Below are 20,598 nucleotides of genomic sequence, written 5' to 3'. Positions count from 1 at the left end.
AAAAAGTTACTATTGTTATTCACTTCGACTTTACTGGCGAATTTGACCTTATTGTGCATTAGGGTAATTCCATGAAAAGTGAAGGGTTGTTACGTCTGTGACATCACCTGTTCTTTTATTTAGTGGCAAACGAACACAGCTTGCTACCTCAAACTTTGGTTGTATATGATTAATATTCTGGTCTACCTGCTTTTTATTTTCATGTTACTACTTCTTTGTCAATTATACAAATGTTATATCCGTAACCATGGATTGATCCATTAGCAAAGTCTTGCTCTTAAACCGTTCAAGACGACTAAGCTATCTGTTTTAATCACTCAAAAAAATTTTATTCAGTATGGCTAATGAATACTTGTTACAAAACCTTCAAAGGCCAAGATCACACTTTTTTTTTTATTTAAGACAACCAATTTCCAATTTTAACAGTCTTAGCTGTCTTTTCAGATCTGTGAGAAAATCCAATACATGGAATATTTCTCGTAAGTTAAACTGTAACATTTGGTATAAAAGTTTTAGTTTGGTACTATAAAAAACCGGAAGTGGACCTGTACATTTACGCACCTTGAACATTTTTCTGTAGTAAAATATATTCATTTTATGCTGAACCTCATGGACAAGGCGTCATGTGGATAAAACTCAGCATATTATAAACGTTTGTCATCGCTAAAATATTTAAAAACACACGTCACCTTGTCCAAAAGGCCATACACATAGCTCACAGACGCTTGTTATATGATACAAATACAGCACACAAAGCACATCTGTTTACATATGCTGCACACATACTAAACCGTGTTATTCCGCTTAAAAACAGATCGCCCTTCAATACTCTCATAATGTGAAAATTCAGTTAATGAATACGTCAGGTATGGTTCCCGCTATGATGTAGCTCCCCATGGTCGAACTGTACAGTTATGTGTATATATCATTTCGAAAGCTGAAGTAGTCAAAAGAATAAGTAAGTTGCTGAATAAGGTCAAAAGAAACAGTAAGTTGCTGAATAAGCTCACAGATTTCACCACGACATAATTTTTTTATGTTTGATTAAGTTATTTTCAATTATATCCGTAGTTTATTTAATATCAATATTTGTATAAAAACTAGTAATATCAAAAGAAACAAGTTTGCTGTTGTTTTTACTACTAGTATTTGTGATATGTTCAGCTAATAGGTCGGATAGGCATTTTTTTTATGAATCTTTGGTCGTGCGTGTAATGTTTGGGCTCTGGGTTTTGTAATCATGCATACTTCTTTACCTGTGAAGGACAAACTGAGTTTTTAAGGGCTTCCCTGATTTGTGCATTGAATTTGTTTGTAAGATTATGTTTTGCTTAGTTTCATTGCTCTTTAAAAAAAATAATAAACTTTATTTTTAAACTCGCCAGTTTTTATTACAATTAATGTGTTGCCTTTGTCAGTTTTAGTCCTATTGCACCATGTGCTTTTAATTTCTTGTTAATATTTTACAGTGTACATTGGTCATTTCCTGCTGTGATTGTCTTTGTTGTCAGGCTTCATTTGCTCAGAAATGATTTTGGAGATTTCAGAAGTAATTCTGTTTTGATCTACACTGGGGAGTTGTGTCATGTCGAAGGTTCTTTTTCTGCTAAATATAAGATTTCTAATGATACTACTTTGTAGTTTGGAAGGAAGGTTAAATGTTACGCCTTTATTCATAAGGTACTGCTCTGCTGTTGTGAAATGTTTGTGTCTCAGATTTTCTACACGTTGAAAGTGTGAAGTTATTGTTCAGTATTTGGTCATCTCTATGAATTCTTTCCGTTCGATTGTGAACTACGATATCATTTATTTTCTTTATACGCTTCTCTCTAACTACCTTATTCACAACATGTGCTTAATCGTTGACAGTCCTGACTATTAAGTCATCACTGCATTGGAGATAAAGTTTTAGTTAGCTGTAGGAGTCTCAAACACAACTGGCGGTTGAGCCACATATTGCGTTTAAACACGGCTCTAATTCCATACTTGATGCACGTAACTTCGCTGTACCTTGTCACTTGTTTAGCACCTGGTGTTAACCAGCTTAATATTCATATTCACAAATTTTGTGGTTATTTGTTGCTTGACACACTGTTAAATTGCTGGCTCTATCGAGGCAGGGGTCAGTAACTGCTGTGGCTCTGACTCTACCACCTTACAAGGGGAGGCCGCCAATTGTGAAATTCAGATTCGATTCATACTGCGCATAATAAAAGCTCATGGCCAGAAGTGTAATGTGGCAAAGCACCAAGATGCACTTCTCAGCCGTTGTCGAGAAAATCGAGAGTTAAAAGAAACCGTTGCGGTGAAATACTCTCTACGATTAATAATTTTCCACAGTGTCGTCGCGCAAGGGTAAGCGCTCGGGTTCGTAATCCGAAAGTCGCCGGATCGAATCTCGCGCCATGCAACCTTTTTTTTTAGTATTTGTTTTTTGTAGTTCATATATATATATATATATATATATATATATATATATATATATATATATATATCGTGGGGTCTCTGTTCTAATTCGAACGTTTGACTTACATTATACGTATTCGTTTCGGAATATCGTTTCTACGTCTTCCGTTAACTATACGTGGTAAACATTATGAAGACAATAAGACAATTAATAACATTTGTGAATTACAACTTTGTTTGCGGAAAACATAATCATGTTCGAAGTCGCCAGTTTTTCCACGACAAACGACTTTCAACAACTTATTATATGCATAATTGTTGCAACTGATTGCCGGGAATTTTATATATATGAATTACAAAAAACAAATACTAAAAAAAAAAAAAGTTGCATGGCGCGATATTCGATCCGGCAACCTTCGGATTACGAACCCGAGCGCTTACCGCTGCACCATGACGCTGTGGGAAAGTATTAATCGTAGAGAGTATTTCATCGCAACGGTTTCTTTTAACTGTCGATTTTCTCGACAACGGCTGAGAAGTGCATCTTGGTGCTTTGCCACATTGCACCTCTGGCCATGAGCTTTTATTATGCGCTGTATGAATCGAATCTGAATTTCACAATTGGCGGCCTCCCCTTGTTAGATCGTACAGCAGGAGTTGCAGCGCAAAGCAGCCACGGGCGCACAGTTCATCCCACCAAGACCTGTACATCCACAACTGCCCCTCGTAAACAACCTGGCCATATTACAGCAACACTAATTCTTTTAACGGCAAAAGTGCACTTACTACGTCCGTGGATCTTCCCTTGCGTGCTGCTATTGGCAATTTGTTATCATTGGTCGTAGCCAACTGGGTGGTAGTATACGGTAGCCTGTGAGAGTCGTCCAATCTTACGAGCTTGGTTGTCACTAAAAAGAACGGTAGTCCAGTATCTCTTTACTTCGTCACATTCAATAAAATGATGATAAAATGGTGAAATCTGTTGATCTGTAACATCGGGTCGTCGAAGGCGTACTGCTTTACAACTATGGTGGAGGCAGCTGAGGAGGCGTGGCCGCTAGATGTTGGCACCTAACTGTCTCCACAATAGTTGTAAGACAGTACGCCAGCGACTATCCGACGTTACGGATCATCAGTGTTCACCAGTTTATCATCATTTTATTGAATGTGATGATATCATGTACGCCTATAAATTTTACTTGGTTACTCTGTTAACTTCATGAAGACAGGTAAGTTTGCTAAGCTTCCAGACCGTGTACGTTATATGGTACTGCTTTTAGTAGTTGATAGCGTACTGTTACGTACATTTTGTCACAAATATGGACATGTTTTCTTTTTAGATCAATCTGGAGATGACCATAATGACAGTAACTGGTAACTGAATAAACAAATATTTGCGATCAGAGATTGTTGAGGTACTTAACAAAATTTCGTCTCATTGGATCATTGTCACTTTCATAGTGACTACGTCACCCCTCATCTATATCGTCGACTGACAACAAAGATACATGTCTGAGAAGTAATTCTGTATGATTGTGGCTGGCTCAAAGAATTTCTGATGACAGAACTGACTGTATAACGGACAGTAAAATGAAAACGAGACAGATGGAAAAAAGTAAGGAAACTGTGTATTATTTTAAAAGTAATAGCCATAACTGCTAGTACATTCATCCCACTGTCAATAGCGTCATGGGAAAATATTTTCGGTTACCTACGGGATGATGATTGTACTCAGGTGTGCACTTCTTCGTCCGAAGCTAACCGACGGCCACGAATGTATTTCTTCTGAGCTCCAAAAATATGGAAATCGCATCGGTAGAGATCTGGAATGTATGGAGGCTGCGTAAGGGGTTCCCAGCGAAACTTCAGCAGCGTGGTCGAAACAACCTTGGCACCATGTGGGTGGGCATTGTACTGCAACAGAATGGTGCCGTCCGTCAACATCCATGGGCGTTTGGACTTGACATTCCGATTCAGTTTCTGCAAAGTGTCCACGTACTGCTGCGCGCGCCATCAAGTCGAAACGCCCAGGAATGTTCGCAGACGCCGTCATTCTGCTGCAGGACAATGCCCGCCCACATGTTGCGACGGGGGTTTCGACCACGCTGCAGAAGTTTCGCTGGAAACCCCTTATGCAGCCTCCATACATTCCAGATCTCTCCCCATGTGACTTCCATACTGCCGGCCGCGGTGGTCTAGCGGTTCTGGCGCTGCAGTCCGGAACCGCGGGACTGCTACGGTCGCAGGTTCGAATCCTGCCTCGGGCATGGGTGTGTGTGATGTCCTTAGGTTAGTTAGGTTTAAGTAGTTCTAAGTTCTAGGGGACTTATGACCTAAGATGTTGAGTCCCATAGTGCTCAGAGCCATTTGAACCATTTGAACTTCCATACTTTTGGGGCCCTGAACAATGACATTCGTGGCCGTCGATTTGATTCCAGCGAAGAGGTGCACGCCTGGGTACAATCATGGTTCTGTAGGCTACCGCAAAACTTTTTCCATGAAGGCACAGACCGTCTTGTCTCACAGTGCGATGCGTATGTTAACAGTTATGGGGATTACTTTTGAAATAATAAACAGCTAACTTACTTTTTCCATTTGTTTTTTTATTTGACTGCTACTAATATATGAATAATTTATCAGTAAGGCTAGCACAGCACTCTCGGATTGTTCACAGGAAAGCTGTTGCATACATGAAGGTACCGCCAAATGGCGTTTGTGATAGAATGCAGAACGGCTTAGACTATTTCCATTTCGTGTTCTGGCTGTCTGTTCTCTTGAAAAATGGATAAACGCAAGGTAATGCCTACAAACAAGGGAAGAACACTGTAATATCCGAAGAGAAGATTACAAGTTTGCCGGTGAGCTTCTGCAGCGTGTCTTGTCATTTAAATACCTGGAGGTAATGCTACTATGCGGCGGGAAATTCAAAGAAGACCTGAAATCAGTCTTAATACATCAAATAAAAGATTTAAATCGTCGCATTGTGTCGAATAAAAGATTCATATTTGTTGGAAGGGGTTTAGGAATACTGGGTGCATCGCGAAGGAAACCACATAGGAGACGCATGGGCGACGAATTCTAGAATATTTCTCCACCCGTTGGAGATCTTATCAAGTGAGGAATAACAGAAATCGAGGACGACGCGCTGCCAGGATCGCAACAGGTAGGCATAGCCATACAAAAATATAACCCGTGATGCTAGGGGAATTCAATAGGAATCTCTGAAAGAAAGGAGACGCATTTCTCTAGATACCCTGTACGGTAAAATTCGGGAAACAGTATTCGAAGATGACTGTGGAGTTACTCTACTACAGTCATCTTTCATTTCTCGCAGTGATCTTGAGAATAATGAAAGAGATTATGCCTCGTACAGAGGCGTACAACCAGAATTTTTCCCCTCGCTTTATTCGTGAATGAACGGGAAGGTGGCTACACAGTTCCCTCCGGCCATGCATTTTTCGGAGACTTAAGCAGTAAATATGGAGGTTTAGAGATAGGTCCAATCCAATACGTTGTCGAAAAAAAAAAAAAGATGACTGGAGGCGGAGCAGACTGAACAACAAGGGTGGGCAAGGAAATTGGTCATGTTATTCCCAAACAAACCACCCTGTCAATCACAAAAATGGTTCAAATGGCTCTGAGCACTATGGGACTCAACATCTTAGGTCATAAGTCCCCTAGAACTTAGAACTACTTGAACCTAACTAACCTAAGGACATCACACACACCCATGCCCGAGGCAGGATTCGAACCTGCGACCGTAGCAGTCCCGCGGTTCCGGACTGCAGCGCCAGAACCCCGCGGCCGGCCCTGTCAATCACATGAAGTGGTTCAGTGGAGCCACAGATAACCTAAATCTGGGTGGCCGAATGGGGATTTGAACCCTGTTTTCCAGAAAGCAAACGTATACAAAGCAGGACAGAAGGAATTTTCACAGATTTGTTTGACTCATGGGAGAGCGTCACGCAAACGCTCCTTGAAACCCCGAATTTACAGACTCTTGGAAGACAGACGCAAACTATTTATCGAAACACTACTTACAAAATTTCAAGAACCAGTATTTAGCAAGGACTCTAGAAATATACTACATTCTCTAAGCATCGCTCCAGTATGGAGCCAGAAGACGTGCACACAAAGGCTTTTAAGCAGTCATTCTTGCCGCGTTCCATACGCTTATGGAAGTAGAAAAAAATCTTACGAGTTACAGTGAGAAGTGCCCCCTGCCACACACTTCATAGTGATCTGCGAAGTATAGATGTAGATGTGGAATTTCAGTTCAGTATCTCTTAACCTCTACACAACCTTGCTCTTCCTGAGGCTTCAAAACTAAAAACGAATAGAACTGCTGAAAGTATAAGATACAGACTTGCTAAAAAACGATATATTTTTTTTAGATCTTTCCTATTTCTGACACCAGCCACACGCCACATGTAGTTTTTGCAATGTATAACGAGGACAAAATCTACAAGATGTCTCACGAGGAATAGTCAGTATACAGGGATATGACAGACACGATCATTAGAAGCGAATATGTCTAGCAAACAGGGGACCTAAACTGCGTACCTTAAGAGCTACGAGCACTTGTTCATTTTTGATACTGCGTAGCATATCTCTTCTCCTGCAAGCTCTCTGCTTTTCATATTTTAGGAGGCAGTATGGGACAAAACAAGAGAAAATTGTATACTAAACATGAGCTGTAAACTGCATACCTTAAAAACTATGAGCACTTGATCAATGGAAGAGACATGTTTCACAGTAGCATGATGAACAAGTGCTGATAGCTCTTCAGGTATGCACTTCTGAGCCCAGTTTTACTGGACTTTTTTCCTTGTTTTAGTCAATAGTACCATCTCTAAAAATATTGAAAGCAAAGAGCCTGACGTGGAAGAGATTCGTTTCACAGAATCGAAGATGAACTAGAGCTCACAGATCTTTAGGTATGCACTTTAGAATCCACATGTAAGAGGCTTTTCGCTTTGAATGATCATTCCTACCGGTGCACCCTGCAGAAAATGATAGAGAAGTTAGAATAGGAATAAAATAACTCAGAGAAAGAACGGAGTTAATCTTCGTGTAAGATAACACCTTTCAGCGTGAAAGTACAAAAGTGTAAAAAGTTCTGAAATTAATTAATTAGTTAATTAGCCTTACGCTAAAGAAAAAAAGGATGAAGAGTTTACACGATTGATAGCAAGACAGACATGGTACATATGAAACAAGAACTCGCATTAAACAAAGCAGGGCACAGGGTTTAAACGCAAAGACGGGGGAAATAAGGGGATACGTATGAGGAAGGTCGGCAGAAGTGATTCTGAAACTTAACCTTTCAGACCATGTGACTACAACTGTGCACATTAATATTTAGTGTGTATTAGCCGCACCAGAAATATTTTTCCTCAATGGAAATCTTAAATACACATCTGTGAATGTTCAATCTTTTAATCATGCGCAAGTAATCCCACCTATTTGGCATCACTGTAAAAACATCAGCAAGTGAATGTAGCAGTGCGCAACAGCTTGTATGACCACCAGAATTCACGGAAGCTGTTATACTCCACTGTATAACTGAATATTTTTATCGTAGTTCTCCATGGTAATTATTGAATTATCAATTTATTTATTACAAGAGTGCATATTTCAAAATTTCTTATTTTGGTCTGTAAAAAGGAGCCAAATATTCAAAGTCTGTATTGCAAACGGGTGAATTTATTTGTAAAGATCCTGCACCTAAAATCATTAAAAATTATCTAAGAACATTAAATTATAAAGAAAAATTTTCCTTCTCCAGAAAAATTTCAGGCCTGAAAGGGCTAAAGTATGTAAGAGACTTCTGATATTTGTCGGCGTCACAGTACAACTGCAATATTCGCAATAATTAGCTGGCTATACATGTAGTTAATATATTAATTAGCTGCACGATTAGTCACGAATTTGTTCAGCTGGCGTGAGAAAGTCACCGAAATGCACAAAATGTTCAACGAACTGCAGCATGAGACGTTACTAGACATTGTCCATCGCGGAACGCCTTACTCACAGAATTCCGAGAGCCCACGTTCCAGAATGAGTCAAGAAGCTTACCAACACGTACGACACACATTTCGCGCCATGATCACGACGCCAAAATTAGAGAAATTCGGGCTCATATAAAAGGCTACCTCTAGTCTTTCTTCCAGTGTAGCATACGCGAACTGAGTAAGTAGTAGGGGGATGGGGGATGATACTGGTAAACTACCCTCCGCCAGAAACTGAACGGTGGCTTGCGAACGCAAAAGTAGAAATTCTTCCCTCAATTCGTTTTCTGCGCTACCAGCAGAACTGGGTTAGTCATTTATCTTAACGACAAAACGGAAAATAAAGTATGCTTATCTCAGAAGGGAGGAAGGTTCTAGTTTAACATTTCTTCGAGGCAAGATCCTTAGGGGAAAAAAAAAAAAAAAAAAAAAAAAAAAAAAAAAAAAAAAAACAGAAGCTCATCATGGAATATGTCGTGGTTGGGAATCGGAAATGGATTTTCAAAGGAACCATCCTGGTATTTGGTGTAATTAATACGCTCCAGCCGAGTGCGAACAAGACCAGAGTCACTGCACAATTTAGTCGGAGTAACTGCACGCGGCGGACAGGAAAAAACAAGCACGTGTTACATAGCATGGGTCACATACCGGTGTACTTAGAATAAGACGATATAGTGATTCAAGAACAGGAGAAGGGAGTGGAATGTATCATACACAAATATAAACAGCAACGTCTTTTTTAAGCTAACGATAGTGTTGCGTCAAGTAAAGGCAAATGGCACACCGCGTGCGACTAAACGTAAACTGTATATTTAACGCAAAATGGAAAAATAATTTACACTGTACGGAATCTAAACCACGTCCACTGGCGGAAACCGCTCAGTAAAACCTTGTGACCGAGCGGTTAGAGGCGCCATGTCGCGGATTGCGCGGCCTCTCCCGCTGGAGGTTCGAGTCCTCCCTCGGGCATGGGTGTGTGTGTGTGTGTGTGTGTGTGTGTTGTTCTTAGCTTAATTTAAGTTGGCTTAAATAGTGTGTAAGCCTAGGGACCGATGACCTCAGAAATTTGGTCCCTTAGGAATTCGCACACATACAAAACTTTTTCACAGTGTTATGCTACAGAGACTTCTTCTGGTTCCATTCATCGATGGAAAGCGGGAAGAGGAGCTGTACATAACCTAATATTATTCTCAATACTTGTAAATTCGTGGGACTATTTTTAGACTCGCTTGTATCACCCATTCTACCCAGATGAAAAGCAGTTCTGGATGTTCTCCTAGTGGACAGAACATTCCATCATATTTCGGGTATCTATCCAAGACATCACCATTTTTCTGAGATAATTGGCGTCTAGCTTTGAGCGGTATGTTTTCTGATGATTTTCATCACTTTTGTCACTCTACCAGAAACAAGTAATCCTGTAATGATGCGCGAAGAGTGAAACTGTCTGTTTTCCTCATACACCATTAATGCAACCTCATGATGGCAGTACACCACGACATGCCAAACAAGAAGTTGGAAAACGAAGTGCAGTGTTGTAAAATCTTACCACAGAACGCAACCTTTCCACTTGTTTTACACTACACTTTGAACAAGGTACTTGTCCTATACGATTGTTCCATTGCAAGCCCCAGTGGGCTGGGCAGTTAATCCCACGACGACTGAACAGTTAATCCCACGATGACTTACTAATCCTGACTCCAAAGTTATTACACGTTTACGGTTGGTAGAGCGTTGTACCATGCTATGACATGGGACTTCGGCGGCATTTTTATTAGGTGGAGCGTTCTTGGAAAAACCGCGACATGTGCGATATGTCTGAGAAAGAATATCGTCTTTCATAAATAACAAACAAGAATGGTCCTACCACAGGATTACACATAACCCGTGGAACTGTTGATCTCTCTCTCTTTGTACCGAGCAAGGAACTGCGCTCTCTCTGACACAATCTCAGCTATCCATAAGCTTACATAGATCCACGTGGTAAAATTACATTCTAATGAACCATCGTCGCGGTACTTAAAGTCTGATGCGCCTACGAAATCCGACAGAAAACCCGAGCGCGCAGGCGCAGTGGCAGCTGCGCTGCGACTTACCGTCCATGGTGCGTTTTCGCCGGCCGGCAGTGGCACGCCTTTCTGGACCGCGGAGAATATACCCACTGCGCGCCGTGGCGGCAGCTCGCGACCGTGACGTCACTCACAGCCGGGCTGGGAGCGGCCCGCGTGGGTGCGTCACGCCGCAGCGGCCGGTATGCAGCGCAGCGGTGCGGGGCGGGGCGAGGCGCGGTGCGGTGCCATTCATCCCGGCGAGCGCCCTGCCCCCCATCCCTACGTCGCTTTTCCATTCACTACGACGGCCTCAGACTAGCGCTGGTTTCTAACATTCCATCTCTCGTACCGTGGAGAAGACAGATTCCAGATACAATAAGCGCAGTACAGGACTTTCCTTACAGGGATGGACTCGAGTCCCATCGGAAATCCGGCCACATACACTACTGGCCATTAAAACTGCTACACCAAGAAGAAATGCAGATGATAAACGGGTATTCATTGGACAAATACATTGTACTAGAACTGACATGTGCTTACACTTTCACGAAATTTAGGTGCATAGATCCTGATAAATCAGTACCCAGAACAACCGCCTCTGGCCGATATAACGGCTTTGATACGCCTGGGCATTGAGTCAAACAGAGCTTGGATGGCGTGTACAGGTACAGCTGCCCATGCAGCTTCAACACGATACCACAGTTCATCAAGAGTAGTGACTGGCGTATTGTGAAGAGCCAGTTGCTCGGCCACCATTGACCAGACGTTTTCAATTGGTGAGAGATCTGGAGAATGTGCTGGCCACGGCAGCAGTCGAACATTTTCTGTCTCCAGAAAGGTCCGTACAGGACCTGCAACATGCGGTCGTGCATTATCCTGCTGAAATGTAGAGTTTCGCAGGGATCGAATGAGGGGTAGAGCCACGGGTCGTAACACAGCTGAAATGTAACGTCCAATGTTCAAAGTACCGTCAATGCGAACAAGAGGTGACCGAGACGTGTAACCAATGGCACCCCATACCATCACGTCGGGTGATACGCCAGTATGGCGATGACGAATACACGCTTCGAATGCGAGTTCACCGCGATGTCGCCAAACAAGGATGCGGCCATCATGATGCTGTAATCAGAACCTGGATTCATCCGAAAAAAAATGACGTTTTGCCATTCTGGTCTCCGAGCTGATAGTCCATGCTGCTGCAAACGTCGTCGAACTGTTCGTGCAGATGGTTGTTGTCTCGTAAACGTCCCCATCTGTTGACTCAGGGATCGGTACGTGGCTGCACGATCCGTTACAGCCATGCGGATAAGATGCCTGTCATCTCGACTTCTAGTGATACGAGGCCGTTGGGATCCAGCGCAGCGTTCCGTATTACCCTCCTGAACAAACCGACTCCTTATTCTGATAACAGTCATTGGATCTCGACCAACGCGAGCAGCAATGTCGCGATACGATAAACCGCAACCGCGATAGGCTACAATCCGACCTTTATCAAAGTCGGAAACGTGATGGTACGCATTTCTCCTTCTTACACGAGGCATTACAACAACGTTCCACCAGGCAACGCCGGTCAACTGCTGTTGTGTATGAGAAATCGGTTGGAAACTTTCCTTATGTCAGCACGTTCTAGGTGTCGCCACCGGCGCCAACCTAGCGTGAATGCTCTGAAAAGCTAATCATTTGCATATCACAGCATCTTCTTCCTGCCGGTTAAATTTCGCGTCTGTAGCACGTCATCTTCGTGGTGTAGCAGTTTTAATGGCCAGTAGTGTATTGTACCAATGAGACACACATTTTCCAATTTAACCTAGAAATCTTTTACTCCACAGCAATACAATAAATTATAATGTTGAACGAAAGCTGAGGCGAAGCTTAGCCATTATTAGCACAGCTTTCAAATTATTTACATTACACAAGGGATTAATTAATCAAAAACGCTCAACAAAGTAGACACAAAACCAGTGTACCATTTCTATCCACAAAAATATAAAGCTGTTTCAGAAAACAAACAAAAGAAATTGATTTTAAAGTCTTCTTACAGAACATTTTCTCTGCGTTATGTTGATATACTGTTTGAACTGTTTTTAGATGTAAATTAGATCAATTAAACAGCAGAATTGCAACAACCGCAACAGGATATATGTATGTGAGCATTTATAAATCATTATTCCCAGAGACAACCATAGAGTTGCAGGAAATCAGAAAAAAATTAACGTGACCGGAATAATTTGCTCTGGAATCAGAAGATATAAGTCGAACATGAAATACGCTGTACTTGTGAATAGTACATCGACCTCTAGTTCACATTCGGATTCATGGAGAGCAGCAAGCTGTTTCTTTTGGATGAAGGTTTCGAATAGGTAACTCATTTTCAAACAAAACCGTCCCCACCTGACCCTTCTCTTGATAGCTCCTCGTGTAGTTCCATTTTATGAACAGTGACCAGTAACAACACTGTTCGTCAGACACCAGTGGAATCGTACCGACTTTGTTTCACAAGAAATCCGATGGTCGTTTCACGACCGGTGCCTGGGCGAACAGCAGTGAACGTAATTACATTACTGCTGAGCAATCACGATATGCAAAGAAACGCCGGGAGCCTCTAGGAGTTGGAACTATCTCCGGAGTAACCTGTACTTGGAGCAGTTTTGTAAACGGCGAAGCCACGGTATTTCTTCTTCTCGACCACTGCCTATTCTGGAAACAGAATGGTCAATATTAAGCTCATCACACAACAATAAGTGTCATTGCTGTGCTCTGCCCACACAAACAGTGATGAGATTAATCCAGATTCCGCCGGGAAGTCGCATGCTCTGTTACAGTTTCATGAAGGACTCTACACATCCTTCCTTTGCTATGTAAACAACATTCATAATTCGGATGACTCCGCATATTAGTGATAAATTTGGGCTTTTTTTGCTACGACACACACACACTATAACTCTGTTGAAGGTGTGCGCTTAAAGCCGTGTACCGGCAGCTGTGCTCAGGAGTCTACTTGCCAAGCGACATGCACGGCGAACACTACGGCAAGGGTCGTGGCCTGACTACAATGACCCCGACCAAAGATGTAAGTACCTACAGAAACAGCAGCAAGAACTGAAGCTGTGGCCACAGCCGCAGGTACCATCCATGTAACAACAGAGCCGGTCGTAGATCACCAGATGCGGGTACAGTTATAAATATTGGATATAGCAAATAAACTTAAACGCCCAGTGGATTTAGAGCATGTGCTAAGAACGAAAAGGAGAAATTCACTCCTTCCAGTACCCCTAGCATGACTTATGAAAGAACAAATAGCTCTCAAAATACATTTAATGCAGAAAATGGGTGTAATGTGTGTGCAAAAACCGTCAGTTATGTAAAAAAAATAGACAATTTATAGTGCCGCTATATCGAAGAACCATCAAGAAGCTTCCTTTCCGGATGAAAATGCGCTCCGAACTTGGTTCGGTTAGTTACTCTCTTCAAAACCACTTTATTTTTTCTGTCGCGGAGTCGAAAAGTTACCCCAGTGTTGGGAGATTATTGTAAATCGCGAAGGAGAATGTATCATTGATGACTAAAGTCTCTGTTATGTGTATCTCTCTCTCTCTCTCTCTTGAGCCTTGTCCCGCGATGATGCAGGGTGGGCCATGGTTAATCGGATGTGGCATGTTAATGTAAGGGGTGGCCAGGTGCCCTTCCTGTCGCCACCCCGTGTCCCCCGGGACGGAATTACTGTACCCCAATTGTCTGTGTCTAGTTTGAGCCAGGGAAGGGTGCGGATGTCGTCAGATGTCTGCGAGCCGTGTAACTGAGGCGGAACGTTGGGACCAGCCCGGTATTAACCTAGCGGAATGTGGAAAACCGCCTAAAAACCACATGCAGGCTGGCCGGCACACCGGCCCTCGTCGTTAATCCGCCGGGCGGATTCGATCCGGGGCCGGCGCGCCTATTCGAATCCAGGAAGCAGCGCGTTACCGCTCTCGACTACCCTGGCGGGTCTCTGTTATGTATAACTGTTGTGTTTATTAAACTTATGGGAAAAGTCTACGAACTTACGCACGAACGAAACAGTTACGTCCTGCTTGATGACTGTTACGTTTCGCAGGTTGGTGTGTATGGTTGGTTATCTTTTGAAGTTTGAGGGTGACAAGATTTGATTCTTATTGTACGGTGTACTACTAGACAACGTTGGTCGAAGTTCTGCAGATGTCTAGCATAGCATTTTTTCTATTTCCTTACCTTTATCCCATACCTTCACGGAGTCATATTTGGCAATGTTAGTGGTAGTGGGTGGCCGGATGCCCTTTGTTTCGCCAACCCTTGCCCGCCTTTCCCAGTAATGTGTGTAGCCCAGTTGTCTGCGCCTAGCGTTACCCGTGTGAAAGTGTGCGAACGTTTTCTAAATGTTTGCTATTCGTGTAACTGAGGCGGATCCTGCGCACATATTCGGTTGGGAAACCACCTAAAAACACATCCAGGCTGGCTGGCACACCGACCATCATCGTTAATCCGCCAGTCGGATTCGATGTGGGGCCGGCGTACCTCGCTGGATCACGGAAGCGATGTGCTAACGCGCTCGACTATCTGTGCGAATCATTGATACGAGGGGGAGTCAAATGAAAACCTTAAATTTGTAATAACAAATCGAAATTTCGCGCCGTTATCCTGTAAGTTGGTAAGTGTGCTACAAACAGCGTGCAGAATGGCCTGTAGGTGGCAGCATAGTGCAGATGCACACACACCGTCGCAGTATCAGCATAAAGATGGCCGTCCCACTTGCGACTTGCACCAGGGAAGAACAGCGTTCTGTTATTCGGATTTTGTAGCGAAGGTGTGAAACCTATTGAAATTCATCGACGAATGAAGGTTCAGTACGGTGATGCATGATTGTCACAGCAGCAAGTCTATGAATGGAGTACGAAGTTCGCAAATGGTGTGACTTCAGTGGAAGATGATCCTCGTCCAGGTCAGGCACAACGAGTTGTGACTCCACAGAACATTGCAGCAGTTGAAGCCATAGTGAAGGAAAACCACCGAGTGACACTGAATGACATTGCAGCATGTTTACAGATTAGTCATGGGTCAGCACACCACTTTGTGCATGATGTGCTCCAGTTTCACAAAGTATCTACAAGACCGGTGCCACAGCAGCTCTCCTGAGATTTGAGAACGACGTGTTAATGTTTGTGAAGGGCTTCTTCGGCGCTTTGAACGAGAAGGTGATGGCTTCCTTGCAAGAATCGTTACTGGGGACGAAACGTGGGTTCACTTCCACCAACCGGAAACGAAGGAATGGCGCCATTCCTCATCACCAAAACCAAAGAAGTTTCGAACATAACCGTCAGCAGGGAAGGTTATGCTGACTCTCTTTTGGGACGAAAAAGGTGTCACTTTGGAGCATTACATGACTAGAGGGACCACTGTCACCAGTGCATCATACACAGATCTCCTAAAACATCATCTGCGGCCTGCAATCAAATCAAAGCGACGTGGATTGGTTTCAGCAGGTGTCCTTTTGCAACATGACAATGCAAGGCCCCACAGTGCCTGTACAACAGTTGCAACAATCACAGACCTGCATTTTGAGTGTCTTCCTCATCCACCACACTCACCTGACCTTGCCCCAAGTGATTTCAATATGTTTGGACCACTCAGAGACGCAATGGGACGAAAGAAGTTGCGTTCTGATGAAGAGATACGCCACGCGGTGCATGAGTGGTTGTGCGGACTACCAAAAGGACTTTTCTAATGGAATTTATGCATTTTGTAAGCGCTATAGGACTTGCATTGAGCGTGGGGGGGATTATGTTGAAAAGTTATACAGCTTTGTACCACTTCTGCACAATAAATAATATTTAAGGTTTTCATCTGACTCACTCTCGTATATACCACAGTAGTTTTACCTGTTCTGAGTTTTTTTTTATTAGTTCGAATCCACTATGCCCATGCCATTGATTGATTTAATCGCTTTTCTGTGTTACGGAATGTACTACCTCAATACAATGCTGAAATTGATATAATTTTATTTCTGTTGTATTCGACACCATCGATACGTCACAGATTGAGGTGGGAGGAAGATTGGATGACCAGAAGCTCTGTTTTGCGGTCGATGTATTCATCTATGCTTCTGTAAAAGATAAATGTTTTCGCGGGTTAGCCTTTTTTTTCTAGTGGCGAATACAGTGATGTGACAAAAGGCGTGGTGTATCTCCTTATATCGTGTCGGACCTCTTCCTGCCCGGTTCAGTGCAGCAACTCGATGTGGCATGGACTTAACAAGTCGTTGGAAGTCCTCCCCCCCTTCCCCCCCTGTAAAAGTATTAAGCCACGCTGCCTCTATAGCCTTCCATAATCGCGAAAGTTGCCGGTGCTGGATTTTGTGCGCGAATTGACCTCCCCCGATTATGTCCCAATAAATGTTCGATGGGATTCATCTCGAGTGATCTGGATGGCCAAATCATTCGCTCGAATTGTCCAGAATGTTCTTCAAACAAATCGCAAAGATTGTGGCGCGGTGATATGGTGCGTTGTCATCTATAAAAAGCCATCGTTGTTTGGGAAGATGAAGTCTATGAATGGCTACAAATGATCTCCAAGTAGCCGAACATAACCATTTCCCGTGAATGATTGATTCAGTTGAATCAAAGGACCCAGTCCATTTTTGCACAGTGCTTTGTTGACAACTTGTGTCCACGGCTTCGTGGGGTCTGCGCCACATTCGAACTCAACCACCAGCTCTTACAACTCAAGAGCCACGGTGTTCCAGTCGTCTATGGCCCAACCTCCATCACCGCGGGACAAGGCTCAAGAAAGGTGAGAGCTACACATAACAAGAGACTTTAGTCATCAATGATACATTCTCCTTCACGATTTACAATAATCTCCCAACACTGGGGTAACTTTTCGACTCCGCGACAGAAAAAATGAAGTGGTTTTGAAGAGAAGAACTAACTGAACCAAGTTCGGAGCACATTTCCCTCCGGAAAGGAAGCTTCTTGATGGTTGTTCGATAGAGAGCGGAACAGGTAAAAATCTGAAAGCACACGATCAGGCGAATAAGGTGGGTATGGGATGACTTCCCAACCCAATTTCTGTAAAATGTTTTCTCAGTCTAGCAGAACGCGGGCGGGCGTCATCGTACAGCAGCATCACTTAACACAGTCGTCTTCTGGTGACTGTTTTTGGATTGCATCTGCAAGACGTCTGAGTTGTTTACAATAAAGGTCCGAGATGATGGTTACACCTCGGGGAAGTAATTCGTATAGTACACCACAGCGTCGCTGTCGCATCAGTTACGTAACATCTTTTGAGGATGCGTGCAGGTGTTCCAGTTACGGGGACTTGCTGCTTTGTTTGGGCTCAACTATTCCTTTCTTTTCCTTATGTTAGCATAAAGACATAATTTCTTTTCACCCGTAACGATACAGGATAAGAACGATCGGTGTTATTCACGAGCCAATTGATGAGGAGCAAGCAGAGATGCACATGCGGCCAACCGCTGATATTTGTCATTTGGATTAGAGCATCCGATACCATACACCAGATTTTTGAACCTTTCACACTACATGCAAATATCGCACGATGGTGGATGCACACAATTCACATCTGTCAGTTTTCGAGTACACTGACGTCCAGTATTGTGCATTATACCCTTTAAACGATCTTCGACAATCTCCGAAAGTCTTCCTGAAAGTGGAGTCACTAATGTCAAAACGATCATGTGTAAAACGAGGAAACCATTCTCCTGGCGTGGTGTTATCCCCATACACGGCGCAAACCTTTCTGGCTGCCTCCGCTGCTCTTATCCCTCTACTGGACTCAAAGAGGAAAGTGTCTCCTAAATGTTCCGATTTCTCCACTTGGCACCCCGTTTCCTAGCGGCCACAGCTCCACTCACTATCTCAAAGTAACAAAATGGCAATATGTAAACTCAAATAGCAATAGACAACTACAAATAAAAAATGACTATCCCTACATAAATCCATAGCAACCGGAATACCAACAGCAAAACAAAAACGTTACGATTTTTGCATCAACCTTATACAATCGCATCAACAGTGGAACAAACAGAACTTGGAGCTGACATTATGACGTATAAAGTAGATGTTAGGAAATATAATTAATCTCCGCAATGTCTAGTGGAGCTATATAGTTTCAAAAAAAGTGCACGTGGAAGGACACTCACACACTCACCTAAAGTTGAAACTTCTTGGCGGATTAAAACTGTGTGCCGGACAGCTGTGAGGAAGGGGCGTGAGTCGTGCTTGGGTAGCTCAGTTGGTAAGAGCACTTGCTCGCGAAAGGCAAAGGTCCAGAGTTCGAGTCTCGGTCCGGCACACAGTTTTAATATGCCACGAAGTTACATATCAGCGCAAACTCCGCTGCAGAGTGAAAATCTCATTCTGGAAACATCACCTAAAGTTGGTTGAACTCTCAGTTAAATTTTCGCTAAAGAGGAGAACTCGCTCTTATGATAGACACGTCCGCTATTTCACTTCATCGGTGGCGCGGAAGAATTATTATACTAATAAAATCAGGAAAAAATCGGCACTGCACAAACCTCCTTGAGCATGAATAAAAACATATTTTTTATTATCTCTTCAAACAAGTTGCCACTTCCATTATTGCAATGTGGAGACATCAATTCGTAACAACATGCATGCGGGAGTAAAATGAACTACATAAGTGGAACGGAAATATTAGGATCTACAAATGGCAAAAATCTGATACTCGTGAATAATGGATCAGCGACAGTGACTGAGGAGATCAGTCACTGACACCACACTATGACCCCCTTGTCCTCGTGACGGCGACTGGTACATGAAACTAACAACTCGGCTCATCCAACTCTTACCTCTTCCAGTTGCAATCAAACTGAATATTTACACGGAATATACAGCAGTACACTAATACAGAAACAAACAGTAAATCAAAAAAGCGTATTGGTCTGGGTATTCTTCAACCGTTAGATGGTTCAAATGGCTCTAAGCACTATGGGAATTAACATCTGAGGTCATCAGTTCCCTAGACTTAGAAGTACTAAAACCTAACTAACCTAAGGACATCACACACATCCATACACGAGGCAGGATTCAAAGCTGCGACCGTAGCAGCCGCGTGGTTCCGGACTGAAACGCCTAGAACCGCTCGACCACAACGGCCCGCTCAACCGTTAAATAATTATTACGTCGGACAGGTGAAATTCATAGCGTTTGAAAAAAGTATTATACCTTACTGAATATAAAAATTACCGCGCTATGTACTCCATTCCATAGAATACAGAAAAAATAACAAATAAAATTTTCCAACTGTTAGTTCTATGAAAATGAAATGCAGTATACTGTTCACATACTTAGCGGAAGTTAGGGCTTTGCGGAAAATTATCGGTAGAATAACTTGTGTTGCACCGACTGCTCACCACATTCTTGTTTTCATACCACGCAGAAACTCTTGATGGAACCGAAGAGAATTTCCAGAACAGAGCCAAGCTTCATGAGAGAAAAAGTGCAGTTCATAATCTTCGTACCCTCCCCCCTTCCCCCGCCCCATAGTGCACAGACTGCAACAGGCAGTCGCAGTAGTGAAGTCTGGAACCAGTATCAAAATTGGTCAGTTGATGCACTACCGTTCCATTACTTTGCTGTGCCAGTTGCAGAGCTGAGCACAAAATCATAATGAGGCGCCAAATAGCGCAAATATTTACTAGATCTTTGTTCCAGGGCCGGTCTCAGTTCATTTTGTATTTTTTCTCTATGATAGAGACCTGCCACATGGTCCGTGCAACCGTCCTAAGCGTTAAGCAGTGATAGGTGCCTGCATAATACATTTTGATTCTCGCACAGCGCTGGCACCGTACGTCTAGTATTCTGTATAATTAAGCAGAATATCGATTGATGGACATGCGGTAATCGTAAGCATAGAGTCATTCCCCATTGTGGCCAAAAATGTCTGTAAAAGAACTACCACCCCAGCCTCATCCAACAGTCGCAAGTTGCGGATTTATTTGCAAATGAAAATTCCTATCACAGAGATCCCTTCACTCCATGAATGCGACTATTCCACGACAACATACCATTTATCTACAACTAAAAGTAATGTGCACTGTCTGATCAAAAGTATCCGGACGCCATTCTCAGTAGAGA

At 43.0% G+C, this 20,598-nt stretch overlaps 1 protein-coding gene across 3 annotated transcripts in view; it reads right to left on the bottom strand.

Annotated features, from left to right (window-relative positions):
* Positions 1 to 20,598, bottom strand: part of LOC126251359 (leupaxin) — a 507,262-nt gene that overhangs the window by 294,639 nt on the left and 192,025 nt on the right. Inside the window, exon 1 of one of the 3 annotated variants that reach the window (XM_049951772.1) lies at positions 10,514 to 10,535. The exons of the other annotated variants lie outside the window; for them this stretch is intronic. Coding sequence (XP_049807729.1) covers positions 10,514 to 10,520 — 7 coding nt within the window. The 5' untranslated portion in view covers positions 10,521 to 10,535. Of the gene's footprint in view, positions 1 to 10,513; positions 10,536 to 20,598 lie in introns of those variants that run through there. 3 annotated transcript variants of the gene reach the window in all.

The sequence above is a fragment of the Schistocerca nitens genome, chromosome 1 (assembly GCF_023898315.1).
Source record: "Schistocerca nitens isolate TAMUIC-IGC-003100 chromosome 1, iqSchNite1.1, whole genome shotgun sequence".
NCBI classification, from domain to species: domain Eukaryota; kingdom Metazoa; phylum Arthropoda; class Insecta; order Orthoptera; family Acrididae; genus Schistocerca; species Schistocerca nitens.
This window is presented reverse-complemented; position numbering and strand designations above follow the sequence as displayed.